At 34.3% G+C, this 22,456-nt stretch overlaps 2 protein-coding genes across 2 annotated transcripts in view; one reads left to right on the forward strand and one right to left on the reverse strand.

Moving 5' to 3' along the window:
• Positions 1-22,456, forward strand: part of LOC114333498 (probable G-protein coupled receptor B0563.6) — a 258,384-nt gene that overhangs the window by 20,638 nt on the left and 215,290 nt on the right. The window lies entirely within an intron of this gene.
• LOC126888499 (uncharacterized) lies at positions 5,053-5,751 on the reverse strand. The gene has a single exon (XM_050656836.1). It carries the CDS (start codon positions 5,749-5,751, stop codon positions 5,053-5,055), a length of 699 nt encoding a protein of 232 aa, XP_050512793.1.

Raw genomic sequence — 22,456 nt, forward strand, 5'->3', positions numbered from 1 at the left:
AATTACAGTTGAAAATTAAAGATTTTGTTGGTGAAACCCGCATTTTCCAGGGACAATTTTCGTCGATGTAAATCGGAAAAAACACGTCTCTATGCAGAATTTAATTACGGTGAATTTTTATTTGAGTGTTTTTGGTGTAAAGTTAAAATCTTTGGAGTTATAGAGCAAAAATTGGAAAAAACACGAGTTTCGGGCGAAATTTTGTTTATAAAAAAAGTTGCACACTATCTGCGGATTTTGCATACCTGTATTATTAATATATACAATCATAAAATTGGATTCCAGCAATAAAATTGTTGGTAAATAACTTTTCCCAAAAATGACCTATTCTCAGATAATCTGCCCAGACTATGTGTAAATTGTTACTCTGTACAGTCTGATATAAAATAATTTTCATCCGTTAAACAAATTAGTGAAGGTAAAAATAAATTAAGGGTAGAGTGACGTTAACACCATTTTAACTGTTTCTAATAACCATCCAAATAACCTTTACTTGTAATTATATTTGTCTTATCCCTTTTTTTGAGACAAGTAAAAAAAAAAGAAAAAAAAATAAACAAAAAACAAAGCAAAAAAACAACCTTTAACCCATTAACCGCCAAGCAAAGAAATACTGCAATAATATGTAATATATTTGATTAACTAGAGTAAAATAAACTTAAACATTCGTAAAAAAATTATTTTACACTTTGATAATGACAGGTGTCACAACAACAAAATGGTTCGTTTTCGAACCTTTGGCGGAAATGAGATATAAAAATTGAAATACACAATTTTATTTTTTGTGAAAAGTCTCAAAACATTTAGAATGTAAATGGACCTGGAAGTTTTGATAAACAAAAATAGTATGGTTAGAACATTGCCTACACCTTCTTCAGCTTCTTTCTCAAAAACGAAGTCGAACGGCCCTCTATCTTTTTTAGAAATTATTTTAGATATTTCCAGTTTACACTTTCCAATCCTGTATCTTGCACTGTGCCAGTTGCATAAATTCGACAAATCGACTTATTGTTTACAACACTACACAGCCTCCCTTATGTAGCCCCCTCCCCCACCCTAGATTATAACAAAACTGAATACCAGACTACCCGTCTTTCTAAAGGTACGTATCCACTACGTTCGTAATATTGGACCACCGAGGCACTGCCGCACGGTCGTTGGCGCACTGTTGCACGGTCCGGGAGCGCCAACCATCCAATATATTCACGAACCTCTTGCACTCCGCGCTCCCTGCAACTGCTCCAATCGATACGGTATGCGCTCCTCTACATATAAACCGACACCAATTGGATCGCCGAGGCGGAGCGCGCACTGTTGCACGGTCCGGGAGCGCCAACCATCCACTATGTTCACAAACTTCTTGCGCTCCGCGCTCCCTGAAACTGCTCCCATCTACATGCATGCGCTCCTCTACATATAAACCGCCACCTATTGGACCGTTGAGGAGGAGCGCACACTGTTGCATGGTCCGAGAGCGCCAACCATCCACTATGTTCACGAACTTCTTGCGCTCCGCGCTCCCTGCAACTGCTCCAATCGATACGGTATGTGCTCCCTTACATATAAATTGTCCACAGATTGGAGCGCCGAGGCAGAGTGCGCACAATTGCACAGTCCGGGAGCGCCAAACGTGTCCACTATGTGGAGCAGTTGAAGGAGCTCGGAGCGCAAGCCCAGTGGATACGTGTTTTTACACATAATAAAGAAATATCCCAACAAATTACTGCCTGTGCATCACCTTGACTTATTCCTGATCAGACATGTCGACTTCCGCCAATGGTTCGTTATCGAACCATTATTTTCAAACACGAGATTTGATGACTCAGAAAATATTTTTTTTGTATTTTTATAACAATTGGTGTACAAATAGGTTAAAAAAATAATGTTTTAATTTATTTGACCATAAAAATGTTATGCCAATAAAATTAATACAGTAAAAATAAAGTTGTGTCGAAGGGTTGAAAATGTCGGACATTTAGAAAATATTTTTGTGATGAAAGCACGAGTTTGGAAATTAAACAAAATTAAATTTAGTTACACTTATATCTTGTGGTTACTTAAAAAATACAAAGATTTAAAAAAAAATTAACGAATTGCCAAAAAAAATTCTACAAAAAAATGGTGCGTTTTCGCACCTTTGGCGCTAAATGGGTTAACCTGTACTTTTTGCTACCAGTCCTAAGCCTGAATAAAAGGTGAAGGGAGGTTGATGTTACCCTTGCTCAGATTACAGTGCTGTGTGAGCACCCTGTAATATGTACCTAATGCTTATCTGTCTCCTACTTTTTGGTCTCCTGCTGTTGGTCTAGTGGAGTTTCGGTAAAGTGCTTTTCAGTCTAATGAGTTCAATCTACTGCTTTCGGTCTAATGATTTCGGCCTCTTTACAGTAAACCTATGCAAGTAGGTACCTTAAAGTTCACTAAAGATGGACTGATAAATGCGGAAACGTTTCTTTCTGAACAATTAGTGTAATCCATTTGGATTTTTTAAATTTAATTAAATTACTTATACTATTTTACAACATGTGTTTTTACTTTGATGTTAAATTTTTTTAACTATATACGGTATACAGCCAATTCCCAGGAACTCTCCAGTTTTAAATATTTCGAGAAATATTATTATTCTCTTTAGTTCATATTTTCTTCTATTGTCAAAAAAACTTTATTAGTTCCATCAAAAATGTTTTGGTTTCAGTGTATAGATTTGGTAGGTTTAAAGTTGTGATAACATACGAGCACAATAAAATTGAAGCTCACATCAAGGCAAACATCAGGGAAACTATATAAAACTAAATGCTCGTTTGATATCTGATAAAAATTGTATACCTATTTTCGTTTATTGCCATTATCGCTAACTCCCTTTTGCTTTATTCCAGACCTACGTAATCTCGTATAACCCTCTTTTGTCTAAGGTAATTTGAATCCCATTTACATTGATTTATCTTATTTACATTGATTGTTTTAAGGTAATCGAAACATCGCTTAGAAAGTGCTCATTAAATATCATTATCTTAATACCCTTCTGTACATATTTTATTCTATACGATCCGGGGGATTATAATATTATCCTCGTATTTAGAATTAGTCAGATAGACTACAAATTAGGTCATATTTTCTGGGATTTGGATTTTAAGATGAAGAGTTTTTAATGCTTGTTTATATAGTCCGTATACCTTTTTTGGGAAGTATGTGTTTTCTGATTTTTTTAGAACAATACTTAAAAAAATATGTAATGACCCCGTTGTGTCGTAACAGGACAATTTTTTAACTTAATGCATGCCTAGTGATGGTCTAATGGCACCGATTACCCATTGTTCGGTTTTAAAGTTTAATTAATGTTGATATTTTGACATTTGTTGATAGGAACTTATTATGGTCTAGCGGTTTAGAAAGAGGAAGATATTTATGCGTACCTTACTTTGTAATGTGTGAAGATTTGTTGTTTCTTTTGAATTGTTTGTGTTTTTGAATGGTGTCTCGATATATTCAGGGTCCTGTTGATAGTGGGATATATTCCTGCTGAAAGACACTTAGCAAAAAGCTTCGGATGGATTTAGTAAGCAGCAGTAGATTCTAATATTTTCTGAATACCCTGTAGGTTTCTGTTTATTGGGGGCCGTTGTTTGGGATTTATAAGCGGGCTCTGGTAGCCCAGGTGACTGTTGTAAATACACTGCATTTCCATTTCCGATAATCACACGCGGTACAATCAAAATATTAAAGTGTTTATATTTGAGGGTTGTCTGACATTCGGGGGTTATGTAGGATGTAAAGTTCGTCGTCTTCTCTTTTCTAAACTGATGTTGACAATGATCATAGATATTTCGTTGATGGGTAGAAAGGTATGGCGTCAAGATATAAGAAATTTGGCCTGAGGCTGGTGGGTTGTCCCTACCGATTTAGTATCATAATAACAAACAACAAACCCTCCAGGAGCGGATTCGCTAAAATTAAGGGGAAAGGAACAAAATGCAAGATTTTGACGCCTGTTAAAATGTTCAATGTGTTTTAAATGTAATCATTTTTTTCGAATCCTGAGAAAACTAATATGTAAGTATTTTTGAAAAATTTAAACGCAGAATGAAAAATTACTTTATTACCGAGGGCCGAAAGTCCCTTGGAATGAATTAAAAGTTTCTTTTGAATGAGATATTTGAAATTAAAAATCACACTAAATTTTCTCTTAGTTTTTCACCCCTGTAACTAATTAAAATAAACATTATAGAAATTTTCAGGGACTTTCGGCCCTCGGTAATAACGTAACGGCTTAAAGTCGAAAGTTCGTACCCATCCCCTTAACAAAAAAAAAAAATTGAAGTCTTCAAGTAGATATAATATTTTAATGGGTTTGGAATAATAAATATAATTTTAAATATCATATCATTATATTTATTACGTAATTATATCAATGTAGTTATAGGTATATTATTATGTGCAATGAAATATGAACAAATTAAAGAAATTAAGGAAATTAATGATAATAACAATAAAAGATTAAAGGAGTGGTAGCAAAAATCAGAATTAAGAAGATAACATAATAAAAAATAACACAGAAAATAACACAGAAAAATAAAATTTGAAGTTTAGACGCAAAAAAATAAATACAAATTACAATGTCACTATCGCTGTCATCTTCACTAAAATCGTTATCAAATGTTATAATTATTGGTTTAATATGTGAGGTTAATATTCTGTAATGATCTTCCGTTTTTATAACATGTGAAACACAATTTTGCCACAGTGTTGGGGAAATCTTTTTTATTTCTTCTACAACATGTGACACCGATTCGCTACTAAATTTGGGACAGCAGTTGTTTCGCCGCAAACTTTCCTTAAGTTGGCTCCAGATTAATTCAATGGGGTTGAAGACACAGTGGTAAGGAAGTAATCGCAATATATTAAGTCCATCACGTTTGGCTAATTCGTCTATAACAAATTGTTTCTTAAACACTTTTGTGTGAAGAACTTCCAACATTTCTTTTTTTGTATATGTTTCTTCAAAGTACAAATCATTGTCATACAAAAAATCAGATATCTGTTTTTTTGTCGAACCTACACCGGGATTTTTCTAGTTTGTTCGCTGTGATACGTTGCGTTATCCATTACAATTACACTTTTTGGAGGCAAATTTGGCAACACCTTCTTTTCAAACCATTCCTTAAACAAGCTACTCGTCATATTTTCATGGTAGTCCAGCTTTGAATCTTTAATGTTTTTTGCCGATAGTAAAAAACTTTCCCCTCCAAGCCAGCCATTTTTAGATCCAATTTTCAGAATAACTATTCGCTGACCTCTATTAATTGGATAATTGGATGCACATTTAATAGAATCGTCTGTCCAACCTTTTTGAACAGTATCGTGGGTATCGAACCATGTTTCATCTAGATAAAATATCGGTCTTCCTTCATCTCTAAATTTAGATATAGCATCCAAGTATTCATTTCTCCATTTAATTAGACGAGGAGAATCCATTATTGATGATCGCTTATTAATTTTCTTGTATCGAAAACCAATGTGATTAAAAAATCTTGATAAAGTTGAAGGCGAATACGTAATGGAATAGTCTTTAACAAGTTGATCGTAGATCATACTAAGCGGTGGAACTAGGTTCTTTGAATAGAAATTGTAAATTGCTCTTCTAATTACCTCAGCGTCTTTTTCATTTACTGCTTTATGTGTAGAAAAGTCACCCTGCTTTTTACGAGGTTGAGTTCTATTCGTAACAATTTTCCACACTGTTGTATATGGCATCCTTGTCAGTCGAGATGTTGTCTTGATGAGGAATTTACCGTCTTCTGGATTTGGATTATCTTTCACAGTTTGATAAACATTCCTAATAATTTCTTTGGCATCATCAGTTAAATGTACACGTGTTTTACATTTAGCACTGCTTCACCGACTTCAGACATTTTACTTGAATACTCGCGATTTAACCTTCTATCTAAATGCAAGAAAATAACTGCCTGAATGTGCAAATGTCAAACTTAAATATGTATGCTCCCCTTTCATAATGTTCCATAATGTATGTTTTCTGGATAAATAAATGATACTTAATTTTACCTAAATACCTATAAGCACGAGAATTATGTGTAAAGCTATAGAATCATAATTAGAGGTATATCTTATCTTTAACTAATGCTGTTTCTCATGATTCTTTAATTTTTTTATTTAAAAATAGAAAGCTGCATTATCCATTTTTTTTTTTTAAGTGAAAACGATATAAAACACATTATAATCTAACTCCATAAAATTCACGTAATGAGTGCATTGGACATAAAAATTGTTTGTGATCGTTTGTAATTGATTCCAAGCAAGTTAATTTCAGATGACTAAACGAATTCGTCTACAGTAAACAAAGTTTTTAATACATTGTCTAGAAATTTTAATTTTAATAATTTATTTGCATTTATAGGTAACGAGTCAGTTCTGTAAATAATATAAATTACGGCCCTAGTAGCTGTTCCAAAACTATTGCCACTCGTCGCAAAGACAATTGAGGGATTAGTAACGTCAACTATTTATTATGATACTAAATCAGTAGGGACATCCCACCAGCGTCAGGTCAGATTTCTTATATCGTGACGAAAAGATTACTTCATTGGGTGGTTAAACCGCTAAATGTATTATTCTTCTCGACTATAAAGGGGTTACGGGTGATGGCAGACCGTGCGGGGTGTACATATGCGGAAATGTAATTCTTCTTCTGTAATAATATAATCGGATTTGACAAGGTTGTTGGTGCTGGATTACCCGGTGTACTCTAGGAGTGCTGTCAACGAATGACAGATAACGGAATTATGTCTCTTGAACACAGTCTCGTTTTGGAGAAGAAGACGGAAGCGAGTTCACTCTCATCTTTTTTTGGATCGCCCAAAGATGGTGTCTCGGCTTAATGCTGGCCACTCACTTACGGATATCGAAGAGGCCGTGGCATGCAGGCCAGAACTGAAGGCCGTTATTTGAGTAGTTAAGTTAATGAACTGCTGTTGAGACGCCACACACATGCAGTTTTGTGATCGAGCGTGCCAACGCCTTTACGAAAACTGCGTCTATGTGGTGATTTTGGCTTCAATTAACCGCTTGTCAGTCGCCCGGCCTCTTCGATATCCGTAAGTGAGTGGCCAGCCTAATTGCCTAGCTATTATAGCTATTAAGAGTTAAGCTATTTGGAGTTTTTGACATCCCTAGTGGGGGGATAATATATGTGATACCTAACATTAGAATGTTTTGAAGAAATTGAGGAATTTGGATGAATGGATATTTTTTTCTTTTTTTCTTGGAGCCGCACGTATAGTGGATAATAAACTGGCGGTCATTTTGGGAATTATGAATTACGTCTTTTCCTTTTTCCATGGAGACAGAAGTATTATAGACCCTTGGGTTATTGGAAACCCTTGGCAAACTAGGTAATTATTATTAGAAGAAACGCTTCTTTTAAAAGACAAAACGTTTAATTGTGATGAGTGGTTCCCGAAATAAAAACAGTCAAAGTTGACTAGCATTTACGGCAAAGATATAAACAAAAGGATCGTAGTTTTTGAATCGTCACCTTTTTATTTCGGTCCTCTTTCTGCTCACCAATTTTCGTATCTTTAAAATACTCATAACATACATTATAGTCCATGTGGTGAGACCGCTCCCGTCTGAAAAAAATTTCTGATTCGGTTTCTTTGTGGATTCCTATTAAAAAATGTCCCTTTTAAACAAATCAAAAGGGTGCCGGGAGGAATTTTTGGGCACAAATTGTTTAAATAATTTTTTACAAATACAAAAGATCATGTTTTTTTTCTCTGGGACATCTATTTTTAGATTTTTTGGGCCAATGTAAACAATAAAGGTATCTTGTAAATTTTCTCATAAATTGACAGTTTTGGAGTTATAGGCGATTTAAAATCTGAAAAATGCGAAAATATGCATTTTCGAGGCTTAAAAACTCATATTTAAATTAGTATCATTGAGGTTGTCAGATACTTAGATTGAAGACTGAACATTCAGCTTCAAGATGCTGAAGAGTGATCGTGTCTAACTTTAATATATATCGTTATTTTTTAATTGTTAAATATGCGTGTTTATCCGATTTTTTTGCCGGTGCGGCGCGCTCTATTTCAAAAATCTCCAATTTTCCTCCGAAAGATATTTTTTCTAGATTCTTTGTGATGTTCTAAATAAAATATGTTTTTTGCCACTTTTCTCAAAAATTAATAGTTTTTAAGTTATAATCGATTTAAAATCCGAAAAATGACAAAAAATGCATTTTCGGATTTTAAATCGCTTATAACTTTAAAACTATTAACTTTTGAGAAAAATAACAAGAAACATATTTTATTTAGAATATCACAAAGAATCTAGAAAAGATGATTTTCGGGGGAAAATAGGAGATTTTTGAAATGGAGCGCGCCGCACCGGCAAAAAAATCGGATAAACACGCATATTTAACAATTAAAAAATAACGGTATAAATTAAAGTTAGACGCGATCACTCTTCAGAATCTTGAAGCTAAATGTTCAGTCTTTAATCTAAGTATGTGGCCACTTTCAAAAATACTAATATAAATATGTGTTTTTAAGCCTCGAAAATGCGTGTTTTCGCATTTTTCAGATTTTAAATCGCCTATAACTCCAAAACTATCAATTTCTAAGAAAAATTACAAGATACCTTTCTTGTTTAGATTGACCCAAAAAATCTAAAAGTATATGTTCCAGAGCAAAAAAATGATCTTTTGTATTTGTTTAAAAAAACTGTTTAAACAATTTCTGCCCAAAAATTCCTCCCGCGGCCCCCTTCAAATTTGTTTAAAGGGGACATTTTTGAATAGGAATCCAAACAAAGAAATCGAATCAGAAATTTTTCCAGACGGGAGCGGTCTCACCACATGGACTATTATTATAATAATAACTATCGATGTTACGAGTGAAAATTGCTAAAAATAGCAAAATTCCAATAAAAAATTACGTTGGAGAAAATGTAATCTCAAAGTTCAAAATCGGTATACGTTACATTGACGGTATACGTTATTATAACAAAAATGTTTAATTTGTTTAAATTAAGATTGCTTAAATAATTACACAGCTTTCAAATAAGAATATTTGTGTTTTTAACGTTAAAAGTACACTTGTAGTAAGTTTATCTAAAAAAAGTCTACAACTGGAAAAAATATGTAAGCAGGTAGTTTTCTTTTCTTATAAATAAATTAATCTATTATAACAAAACAAAAGCAAGTTTGACATTTAATAATGCATTAGTTAGATGACTCTACTCGAGTTACTTGGGAACAAAAAAGAATGAAGAAAATTGCTCCATGGGAAGCCGAGAAAATGCATTTTTTAACGTATACCGATTTTGAACTTTAAGATTAGATTTTTTCCAACCCAAGTTTTGATTGGAATTTTGCTATTTTTGTCAATTTTCATTCGTAATATCGATAGTTTTTATTATAATAATATATGGTATGAGCTATATGAAAATAAAGAGTATCAATTATGATCTATATGAAAAGAGCTTTTACATTACCAAGTTATTTAATTATTAATAAACAATAATTACTTATCTAAAATTTTAGTTAAAAATTAAAGATTTTTTTGGAAAAACCCGCATGTCTCAGGGAAAATGTTCGTCGAAGTAAATCGGGAAAAATACTTCTCTATGCAGAATTTAATTACGGTGAATTTTTATCTGGACATTCTTGGTGTAAAATTAAAATTTTTGGAGTTATAGAGCAAAAATTAAAAAAAAACACGATTTTTGGGCTCCATTTTGTTTATTAAAAAAGTAGCACACTATCTGCGGACTTTTCATACCTATATTATCAATATACCATCATAAGATTTGATTCCAGCAATAAAATTGCTGGTAAATAACTTTTCCTTGTATTTTGCTAATTAGCCCAGAGTATTATGCCACGTATGCCATTATTGGTCTGATGACTGATTTGTAAATTCTGCCTTTCATTTCGTCTCCGATATTTTTATTTCTCCATATTGTGTCATTTAAGCAACCTGCGAATTTTTTCGCTCTATAACTTGATTTTTCAATTCTGTTTCGAGCTTTCTGTAACTGGATATTGTTATGCCTATATGTTTAAACTTCTCACTTGTTATATTATCTGACCCTCCAGTTTCAGTTTACATCTTATAGGATTTGCTGTTATAACCAAGCATTTTATCTTTCTTTTATCTTTACCCATGCATAATGGAGATAATGTATCATTTTCCTTTTAGTCTAATATGACACCGTCTCCGTCCTCTCTGTTTTTCACTCTAAAAATGACCACCTGGTCTACACTTATGTTTCCAGTATCCGGCCACTTTATTTCTTATATTGCCATTGTCCATTTTTTAACATATTGCGTGCCACGCTTTGATCGGGATAATAGTCTCAGGGGCCATTGATATCCACGGCAGGAAAGTAAGTCATACGTGGTATATCAAAAATGAGCGACGTGGCCACTGCAAAAATATCTGTTTATCTCATATACGGTCGGAAAAATTAAAGAATACCCATGAACAATCACATCAATCACTTATTTTGTATTTGCTGTCTTTTTCTATAAATAACAAGCGTTTGTTATAAAAAAAGATTGCTAATGCAAAATATCTGATTGATGTGATCATTCATGGATATTTTTTCATTTTTCCGACTGTATGAGCGACGTGGCACGCAATGTGTTAACGCCCATTTCTACTTCATCTGTTTTATTGCGCGTGTTGATGCTTCTCTCTAATCCCATCTGGAATGTTCCGCGTTTAAACATTCAAAGTCCTTGTTCATTGCGATTGTCGTTTTCCATATGTATTAATTCGATTCTGATGCACATTTGAAGTTTTCATTACAGGAAATTTTTTACAAGCGCAGGTTGTTAGCCTTTTCCTCAACCCTCCTCCTTTATTTGAACTTGGGACCGGCAGAACTGACTATTAAGCTACTCAATCCAGCCAACAGTCATTCCAGAGGTAAAATGATATAAGAATTATTCATCATCAATGGTGCTACAGCCCTATGAAAGAGCCTCGCCCTTTATAAGTCTCTTACGCCAGTCAGTTCTATCCATTGCCAACCGTTGCCAGTTTGCTGCGCCTATTTTTCTCCCATCCTCATCTACACCATCCTTCCATCTAAGCTTTGGCCTACCCATATTTCTACTTTCAACAAGTTGTGACATAAGGATTCTTCTAGGAAGGTTGTTATGCTGTCATCTTGCTAGGTGTCCTGCCCATCTTAGTCTTCCTATTCTTATAAGAGATCTACGTCTTTACTACCAAATATAGGTTTATATCTGTGGTATACCTCGTAGTTGTACCTCCTCCTCCAAATAACATTGTCACAGATGCCACCGAATATTGCTCTCAGGATCCTTCTTTCAAATATAAGCAGAAGGTTTTCGTCTGCCTTGGAGATGGTCCATGTCTCCGATCCATATGTCAACACTGGTTGTATAAGTGTTTTGTATATGGTTATTTTTGTTTTTTTTTGGCTTAAGTTTCTGCTTCTCATATGTCTACTAAGTCCAAAATAGCATTTGTTCGCTTGGATTATCCATCGCTTGATTTCTTCCGTCAGGATGTTCTCCTTGGTGATCAGGGAGCCTAAGTATGTGAATTTGTCCAGCAGTTCAAAGGTAGAGTTTTTAACAGTGAATTGGTGACCGATGTCTCTGGCTCTATTGTTGGGTGTTGATGTCCTAGTTTTCTCCTCGTTTACTTTCAGGCCCATATTTTTTGAGGCATTTGAGAAGGTGGTATACATTTCTTCTAGTTTGCGTGTTGTGCAGGCAACTAGGTCCACGTCATCTGCATATTATGTCAAAATTTGGGATGATTTATTAAAAATATTTCCTCCGTTTTCTATTCGGGCATCTCTGACCGCCTTTTCCAGAGCTATATTTTAGAGGAGACACGCCAGCGCATCTCCCTGTCGCAGCCCAACATTCGTTTCAAACGCCTGTGATTGTTCGACTTTGCAAACAACTTTACGTATTGCAGCCTTAACCAATCTTATCAGTTTATCAGGGATGTGAAATTCATCCATTTCTTCATACAATTTATTTCTCAGGACACTATCATAGGCCGATTTAAAATCTACGAAAATATGCTATGTGTCGATATTGAATTCATTGTTTTTTTTTTTCAATATTTGCCTTAGCACAAAGATCTAGTCTGTTGTTGATCAACCAGGCCTAAAACCACTTTGATATTCTCCAAGAAGCTCCTCTGAATGAGGGTTATTTCCCCATAGTTTCTACATTCCAATTGATTACCATTTTTGTGTAGCGGGCAAATGATTCCTCTTCCGGGATTTGTTCCTCATTCCAGGCTCTCAGTGTTATTTTATATCTTTGATTAGTCAGAGTAGCATTTCCATATTTAATAAGTTCCGCGGAAACATCATCACTTCCTGGAGATTTATTATTTTTTACGTGTTTTATTGCATCCCGTACTTCTTGAATTGATGAAGGCTCTAATGGTGTATTGTTGGTTGCTCCTGGGGGTGGTTGATTTGGATCTTCTACTTCGATGGTAAGTAGTTCTTTATGGTGTTCCACCCACCTTTTCAATAGTTCTTCTTTTGTATTGAGTATGTGCCCCTCCTTATCTTTACATAGTCTTAGCCTTGGTTTGAATTCCTTTCTTGCATTATTCAGAGTTTTATAGAATTTTCTTGTTTGATTTTCCTGTTTTAATACCTCAAGTTCTTCCAGTGTTCTATTTTCATAAATTCTCTTTTTTATTCTGTGAATACACTTCTTTTCTCTTCTAAGGTCTTTATATTTTTGTTGATTTTCTCGGGTTCTTCTTTGCCTTATCTGTTTGTATGCATCGTTCTTTCTTCTTGTAATGCCCTCACACTCAGCATCGAACCAGTCATTTCGTGATGGTGGTTTTTCTAGCCCTAGAATATTATTTGCTGCGTCTTTAATATTACTTAGGATATTACTTACGGGTCCCCGTGTGGGATGCGGGCCGCTTAGTAGAATACACCCACAGGATCTCCTACTAGTCGTAAGAGGCGATTACAGGAGCAGCTGACCGCTGGCCCTCCTAACATTCCATCTCAACCTTCCCCATTATCTCTATCCTCAAACCTATCTCATCCACACCCCGAGTGACGGATGAGTCCTATTGACCGTGTTGGAGTGGGAGGGGTCCACTTTGCGGGGGGGGGGGGTGTGTATGGCATATTGTCGCACACCCTACACACAAACTGCGTAACTTGCGCCTCTCCCCATTCAAACACTCCTAATTTCCCGCTACCAACCCGCACTGGCCAGCGTGGTAGTGAAATGGCTAATTTTCCCCCGTAAATGACATGACACAAACTAGAAAAAGGCCCTTAGTCCCCGGCGGCCCAACGGTCCCTGGTGACGGTAGCCACCAGATCGGGCCAAGAGCAGAGGGTGCAAAGAATCACCGGGATAGACACGGCTACCATGGACAACGAACATTGCATATTGCCACTTATAACGTAAGAACGCTTGCAACTGAAGATAAGCTCATTGAATTACAGGAAGAACTTAACTGCATAAAATGGGATGTACTGGGACTTTCCGAAATACGAAGAAAAGGAGAAAACCAATTAGTTTTAAAATCAGGACATCTGTTACATTCCATTGGAGAAGACGATAAGGCAGTTAGCGGCGTAGGTTTTCTCGTCCACAAGAAACACCAAGATAAAATTATAAAAATAGATAGTGCAAGCTCAAGAGTTGTGTACCTCATACTAAAATTGAACAAGAGATGCTCTATTAAAATTATCCAAGAATATGCACCAACGACGAGTCATAGCGATGAAGAAATAGAAAACTTTTATGAAGATATAAATAGAGCTATGGAAAAAGATAAAATTCACCACCTAATATTAATGGGCGATTTTAACGCTAAACTTGGATATAAAGAAGATAACGCAGAAGTGGCTATGGGCTCATTTGGATATGGTGAGAGAAATGATAGAGGAGGTATGCTACTAAATTTTTTGTTGCATCATCGGCTATACGTGATGAACACATTTTTCAAAAAGAACCAACAACGTAAGTGGACGTGGGCTAGTCCAGATGGCATAACAAAAAACTAAATTGATTTCATCATGACAAACAGAAAAAATATTATCCAAGATGTTACAGTAATCAATAAAATCACTGTTGAGAGTGACCATCGGTTGGTTAGAGCAAAAATATTGATCAACATTAGACAAGAGAGGACAGCAATGATAACAGAGAGGCATTCTAACAAATGGGAATCGATAGAAGATAGTGTAGCTTATCAGAATCTCATAACTTCAGAACTGAAAGAAGTAGAACACCTAAATGAAAATGCATTAGATATAGAGGTGACAAACATGCGAATAAACAGTGCGATTCGAAACGCTCATAGCAAATATAAGGAAAAAATAAAAAACAAGATAGATAAACTAACTCAAGCTACTAAAGACCTTATAAACAAAAGAAGAGAATTGAAAAACAAATACACAGATAATTTTGCAGCACTTAGACATTTAAACAAAGATATCACAAAATCCATTCGAAAAGATGACAGAAATTACAACACTGAACACATAACTCAAGCCATTGATAAAAATAAGAGTTTAAAGGTACTGCGCCATATATTTGTAAACTTGTAAATAAAAAAGGAGAAATAACAACAAATAAGGAAGATATTTTAAAAATTGCTTAAGATTTTTACTCAGAACTGTATAAGCGAGAAGAACTTCCAGATCCTGATCAAAGTCAAATACCAAAAGTTCAAAATGTAGGCTCAGAAGACATCCCAGATATCACAACAGAGGAAATAAAATCAGCTCTCTCGGAGATGAAAAACAATAAATCACCTGGAGAAGATGGGATAGTCATTGAACACATCAAAGAAGGAGGAGAAACGTTAATAAATGTGTTGAAAAAGATGTTCAATGTTTGTTTGACAAGAGGCGTAACCCCCTCTCAGTGGCATAATGCAATAATAACCATAATGCATAAAAAAGGTGACATTTCAGATCTGAAGAACTACAGACCTATTAGTTTGCTCTCCCATACATACAAACTGTTCATGAAGATAATAACAAAACGGCTTGTGAACAAACTGGATAGTTACCAACCTTGTGAACAGGCTGGGTTCCGCTCCAGATACGGAACAAACGATCATCTACAAGTTATAAAAACGCTAATAGAAAAGTGCACAGAGTATAACAAGCCTATCTTTCTTATATTCGTGGATTATGAAAAGGCGTTCAATACTATAGATCATCATAAAATGCTTCGAGCTTTGGCGGACTGCCGCATTGACTACCGATATATCGCCTTGATTAAAAGTATCTACGAAACTGGTACAGCTTGTGTTCGACTTCATGAAGATACCAAGAAATCTAGAATAAAACGTGGAATTAGACAGGGTGATACTATCTCCCCGAAATTGTTTACAGCTGTTCTTGAATATATGTTCAAGCAAATGGAAGGAGAGGATAATATGGGAATCAATATAAACGGGGAGGATCTGAACCACCTAAGATTTGCCGATGACATCGTTTTAATATCTGATAGAGTTGATAAAGCTACAAAAATGCTGCACACGCTCTATAAAGTGTCAAAAACAATTGGTCTTAAAATTAACACCTCAAAGACAAAATTTATGACCAACCTTGTAGTCAGCGATAAAATTCAGATTGAGAGTCATAGCATCGACCAAGTAATAGCCTACAAATATCTAGGGCATGAGATTCGCTTAAGCCGAGATAGCCAGACAACTGAAATACAAAGAAGGATAGGTCTCACATGGGCTGCCTTCGGTAGATTAAATAACATTTTTAAGTCTAATATTCCAGTTTGTTTAAAAAGAAAGGTTTTGACCAGTGTGTTTTGCCGGTTCTTACAGATGGTGCAGAAACACTAACTCTGACAAAAAGAACAATAAATAAAATAAGAGTTACACAACGCGCTATGGAAAGATCAATGTTAGGTATTACCATCAGAGATAAAGTACCAAACCTAGAAATAAGAAGAAGAACAAGAGTCACGGAGGCATTTGAAAGAATAGCCATGGCTAAATGGGCTTGGGCAGGACATGTTGCCAGACTGACGGATGACAGATGGACCAAAAAGATTCTGGAATGGCGACCAAGGCAGGAGGCATATCGAAGCAGAGGACGACCACCGACTAGATGGACGGATGATATCAAGCGCATCACCACAAATTGGATGCAAGAAGCTCAAGATAGAAATAGGTGGAAATTTTTGCGGGAGTCCTACGTTCAGCAGTGGACAAATATAGGCTAGTTGATGATTACTTACGATATAAGAATTAGAGTTATTAAATTTAAAATGAGCCAGAATGTTATAAAAACAATTTAGTTAGAGATGCATTTCCTCCATCTTCTAATATATTATTCTTAATTGTTGATAAGATTAATTTACTCAATTTAGTCCTTTTATTAACAGTTTTCCTCGCAGCTCCAATCGCCCCGCAATCTATCAGTGAAATAATAAAAGAACTGTTCGTCGCAGTTTACAAATCTCTGATGAATTATTACGATTTATCCTCACATTCACCGTATTCATCCCAGAACGATTTATCACAAGTTTATGTCATGGATAAAGCTTCGACCAATATAATCTCTTAACATATCTTAGAAACGAATGTTACGCATGCAAAGTATACCTCATCTATCATTTAGAAGTGACGTGCGGAAAAATGAGATTACTTCCACCTTTATAGATACCTGGAAAATCATTTAGTGTATGTAACTTAGTTACCCAAAATTCTTCATATTAAGGTTTCTAAATTAGTGGGACGATAAAAGAGAAATTTAATGTTTATGAATTAAGCAAACTGTTTGTAAAATATACAAAGAAGGTAGTGTTAGAATCCTGTGATCTTTGAAGTAGCTTTTGCAATGTGTTGTTCTTCTGAGGCCAAACAGAAATCTTATTAAGCTTTTTTGTAATTTAAAAATAACATCGGATTGGGTAACTGTGCCAGAACCCCAAAAAGGGATGGGACTCCAAGATGGGACTCGAAAAAAGGAAAATATGTTATTTTGTAAGAGGCTAAATTCACTTCCTTCGAAACAGATCTTATTGCAAAACAAGCTAATCTGTTTCGAAGCAAATTAATTTAGCCTATTACAAAAAAGAGCAATAAGATATCTGTTTGGCCTCAGAGGAACAACACATTGCAGAAGCTACTTTATCTCCTTATTTTAATAGTAGAATTAGTTCAGTAATTCGTTTGGTATTCCATCTTTACCTGCAGCTTCGAATCAAATTAATTTAGCCTATTACAAAAAAGAGCAATAAGATATCTGTTTGGCCTCAGAGGAACAACACATTGCAGAAGCTACTTTATCTCCTTATTTTAATAGTAGAATTAGTTCAGTAATTCGTTTGGTATTCCATCTTTACCTGCAGTTTTTCTGTTCTTCAGATTTTCGAGTGTTTTTCGTACTTCCTGTGTACTTAGTTATATTAACATCTTCATTTGTGGTAATTTCTGGTGTTTCCGGTTCAACCATCATTTGTTTTTCCTCTGCATATAACTTTTTTGGATAGTCAATCCATGTATCCTTTTCTATGTGTTTTGGTTCTATTAGTTCCTTTACCTACGTTCGTTGACCTCTTATAAAGCGCCATATCTTAGAAACGAATGTTACGCATGTTTTATAGTCAAAGCCCGAATTTCAGGTACTCCTAGGTTTGACTAGGCAATCCTCAGGTCTGACTGACGGTCTTAGTCAAAGTCCGAAATAAATTACAATTTCGGCCTTTGACTAGTCAAACCTAGGAGAGACTAAGTTGGTCAGGCAAAGGTCGAAATTTAATTTGATGAAATCGGGGTTTGATTAGTCAAACCCCGATCGGCTATTAAAGTGTCGTAATTTGTTAGATTAGGTTTAATAAAACGTATTTTTTAATTTTAATATTTATTATTTTAGTGCAGTCACTGAAGGTTTTCACCTCAGATTTCGTTGAACCTCCATCGATTTTCATGGAAATTGGTGAGTAATTAGAGGATACCTCAAGGAACAAAGGTGACATGATGCCAACTTGCGCTTTTACCCTGGGGGTGGATGCCACCCCTTCTTGGGGGCGAAAATTATTTTATTAAAAATAATACCATAAGTCGATAGAGGGACAAATTATAAGCAAAATTTGTTACATAAAGTTATTAAAGTAAATCAACACTTTTTGAGTTATCAAAGATCAAAGATTTTATCTTTTCGTAAAAAAATGCATGTTTTAAATCGGTTTTTCACGTATAAATCAAAAACCATAAGCTTTTACAAAAAAATTGTTATTACTGAAATTGAAGATAATGAAAAATTGAATACATTTCTTACATAAAAAACTACACTAATGTTAGTTCAAAGTGAGTTATTGGCAATTTAATGTGTATTTTTTTCGATGAATACTCAAATCTAAGTATTCAAGCTTAAATAACGGGAAAACGATGCAATGTATAAAATATTCCGGCTTAACATTTGGCAAAGTACTTCGGAATACCTATCAAATGAGCTTCAGAACAAGGTAATAGCGTCAAAATTAGGCAAGTTATAATGAAAATAAAAGACCGTTTCGAATTTTTAAGGAAAAAGTGAAAAATTAAACATACGCCATTTCCACAAAAATTAAAATTTACAGTAATCCTTACAAAAACTTCTTTATATTAGCATAAGCAATGTTTTCGATAATTTTTACCGGTTTATAATTCATATTTTTGAAAAAAAAGGTATAATTTAAATAAATCATAGTTTTTAAAATTATTGTAATTCTCATATTCTTTTGATAATAACTCCAAAAATACTCAATATACGTAAAAAATTATATATAACCCAATTTTAGTTTTTTCTGTGCCAAATATTTTACCTATTTTACTATTTCTACAGGTTAAAAAATAACCGAGATAGAAACGTTTAAATCTTAAATTTTGCTGTGGGAACCAAGCAACCGGGGTTATTTAACCTTTTATTTTTAAAAAAGTAAGGGGTTTAAAAGATTAGTTTTAACGTCTTTAAATAGCACTTGGAAAAATTTTTAAAAGATAAATTTTGAAAAAATTTTGGAGCATAAATTTGAATGCTATCAACATGTTCGGGGGCTCATTTAATAGATATTTGTAACTACTTTGACAAATGTTTGATAAGTTTATGTTATAAAGTGCATCAGTTTCCCGTTATTTCAGCTTGAATACTTAGAGTTTTTTACTCGCCGAAAAAAATATACATTCGATTACCTATAACTCACTTTTAGTTAAAATTAAAAGGTTTTTGTAGTAAGGGGTTTATTTCATTTTTTATTAGCTTCAATTTTAATAATAATAACTTTTTGTAAAAACTTACACTTTTTGAGTAAATGATGAAAAATTGGTTAAAAACATGCATTTTTCTCAAGAAAAATTAAAATCATTGATCTTTGATAATTCAAAAAGTTTTGATTTATTTTAATAACTTTATATAACAAATTTTGCTTAAAATTTGTCCCTATATCGATTTATGGGGTTATTTTTAATAAAATAATATTCACTCCCGAGAAGGGGTGGCATCCACCCCTAGGGTAAAAGCGCAAGTTGGCACCATGTCACCTTTGTTCCTTGAGATATCCTCTAACCACTCACCAATTTTCATGCAAATCGATGGAGGTTCAACGAAATCGGAGGTAATAGCTCATATCCACCTTCAGTGACTCCACTATTTTTATATTGTCGTAACTAAAATAAAAAAATTTGTGTTTATTCTCACATGTTGATGCATTATGGCAATTAGAGTTGCACAATACGTTAGACATTTTACACTTAAGTAATTTGGAAGACCATTTTTATTACAGTAGTATTTTATAAATCCTTGTCCTCCAAATTTAAAATATTTTTACTAGTTCCTCTTAGAGACAGAGACAGCTTAACGTCTGGAACATCTTCGAAATTAGGAAATTTCTCTTTGCATTCTTTTATTTGATTTCTTGAAAAAAGTGCTTATTGTTCCGTATTTCGTACCAACTCTATATAAACCGTCAATTGTTTTATCTTGTATGATACCCAAAATATTTCAAGCACCTCCTTTGGGTCTATCAAAGCTGGGTAGGTATTATTACAGTTTTTCCGATCGAAATTAGAGGACATTTTTTTCACTTAATCGTTTCACAGCATTAGGCTGTATCATAAAAGATACAACAATAATTGACGGTTTATATAGAGTTGATACGAAACACGGAACAATAAACACACTTTTTTCAAGAAATCAAATAAAATAATGCAAAAAGAATTTGCCTCTAATTTCGAAGATGTTCCAGTCGTTAATCTGTCTCCAAGAGAAATTAGTACAAAATATTCTAAATATGGAGGACAAGGATTTATATAATAACACTGCAATAAGATATGCTCTTCAAAACAATGTAAGTGTAAAAGGTCAAACGTATTGTGCAACTCTATATGCCATAATGATAATGCGTCAACTAGTTTGACTAGTCAAACCCCGATTTCATAAAATTAAATTTCGACCTTTGCCTGACCAATGTAGTCTCTCCTAGGTTTGACTAGTCACAGGCCGAAACTGTAATTTATTTCGGGCTTTGACTAAGACCGTCAGTCAGACCTCAGGATTGCCTAGTCAAACCAAGGAGTGCCTCAAATTCGGGCTGTGATTATAACATGCAAAGTATACCTCATCTATCATTTAGAAATGACGTGCGGATAAATGAGATTGCTTAAACCTTTATAGGCTATTGATTATATTCAAAATAAGATAGCTAAAAGGAACTACAACGTTAACGGGGTTTTATTATTTCATATGGTCAATGGACATCTATATATGAAAAAACCGCGGAGTGCTACCATTTAAAGGGGTGCGTTTTTGAGAAATGGCTGAATTAGTCCCTAGGCACAGGTTACATTAGGGTGAGTTCCATGCACTTTTGGTACAAACCTACGTACATAAAAATTGTTCCTGGTTAAATTTCTTATCTAAATATCACTTTTAAAGTCAAGAATACTTTTTTTTACAAAAATATATTCAAAAGAAAAAGCACAAAGAAATCCAAGAGAAAGAAATTTTGTTTTTTGTCCCATAACTTTTGTCCACGAGGATATAGGTATAGACATTGCTTTACAGAAAAAAAAACCTACATATTTCTTCTTTAAAATGTTGTTTAGTAGAGGTAACTAGAATTTATAGTTTTCAAAATATGATTTTTCAAAGTTCGCCACTCACAGCAATTTTGGGCAATTTTCCTTGTTATTTCGCAAATATTGTGCTGTAACTTTTTTCTACGTAACTTTAGGTATATGCAATGGTACACGTAATAGAAATAGAAATCAATTACCTTTAAAATGGTCTACTGTGTATCGTTATACGACTTTTTTTTTAAGAGATTATGGTTTTTCAAGATTTTATACTTTTAACGATTTTTATATTCTTCTAGATTTTAATAATGCTTATGGAATTGGTGCAGATGAGGTAGACGCTGATCTTGCTGCTTTTAGGTCTTTTCTAACTTCGAAAAGAATTATTCACCTACAAAAATCAAGGGAATGCCACCGAAACTACTATTCCGCTGCCTCTCCAAGACGAAATTTTTAAACATCACGACGTGTTCTGAGGGACTAGAATCCTCAAATTATTTTAGTGATAACAACTTTAGCATGGTTGTGATTAATATTCGTTCTATAAGATATAAAACTGATGAATTATTTCTGTTTCTAGAGGAATTAGGGTTTCCACCGATAGTTGCGGTTACTGAGCACTGGCTTGAAGTCAACGAGCCTTATTTGTAGAAAAATATTCCACTATTGCTAGGTATGACCGTCCAAGTTCAGCTCATGGAGGCACGATAATTCTTTCTACAAATAATGATTTTTCTCTAGTAACAAAATATGACTTTCTATTAAGTGAAGCATTCTTTGAGTTTTCCTTAGTTTACAGTAAGAACCTTAATCTTTATATTATTTGCATTTATAGATCACCTGACTCTTCCGTGGGACTATTTTTTCAGAACCTGCTTAATTTGTTAGATGACCTGCCACATAAAAGCAGAAAAATTTTATGCGGGGACTTCAACATTAATTATGCTGCTGCTTGTGCTACACAAATATCCCTGGTCAACATATTTGAATCATATGGTCTATCAATGCACATTGATTCTCCTACAAGGATTTCAAAGACTTCATCTACCATAATTGATTATATTGTCTCAGATTTCTCACCCCTTGATGTCTGCGCTACAACTGTTAATGCGGGACTATCTGATCATGAAGCGGTTTATACGAAGTTTAACATCTTTAGCAAGTCCTCCTCGAAAACTCGACGTTTAGGCAGGATCTTTTCCGGTCGGAACTTTCGTAAATTCCAAAATTTATGCTTAACCTCTGAGTGGCACTTTCCTTCCTTGGACGTCGATCATAATTTCAGTGATTTTTTGAATAAGCTGGTCTGTATCTTCAATACAGCATTTCCTTTAATCACAATTAAACAAAAACATCGCAAACCCTGG

The sequence above is a fragment of the Diabrotica virgifera genome, chromosome 7, assembly GCF_917563875.1.
Source record: "Diabrotica virgifera virgifera chromosome 7, PGI_DIABVI_V3a".
Taxonomy (NCBI): Eukaryota; Metazoa; Arthropoda; class Insecta; order Coleoptera; family Chrysomelidae; genus Diabrotica; species Diabrotica virgifera.

What these genes read in the sequence shown, in the direction of transcription:
- LOC126888499 (XM_050656836.1), bottom strand. Translation starts at nt 5,751, where the DNA reads ATGCCATATACAACAGTGTGGAAAATTGTTACGAATAGAACTCAACCT.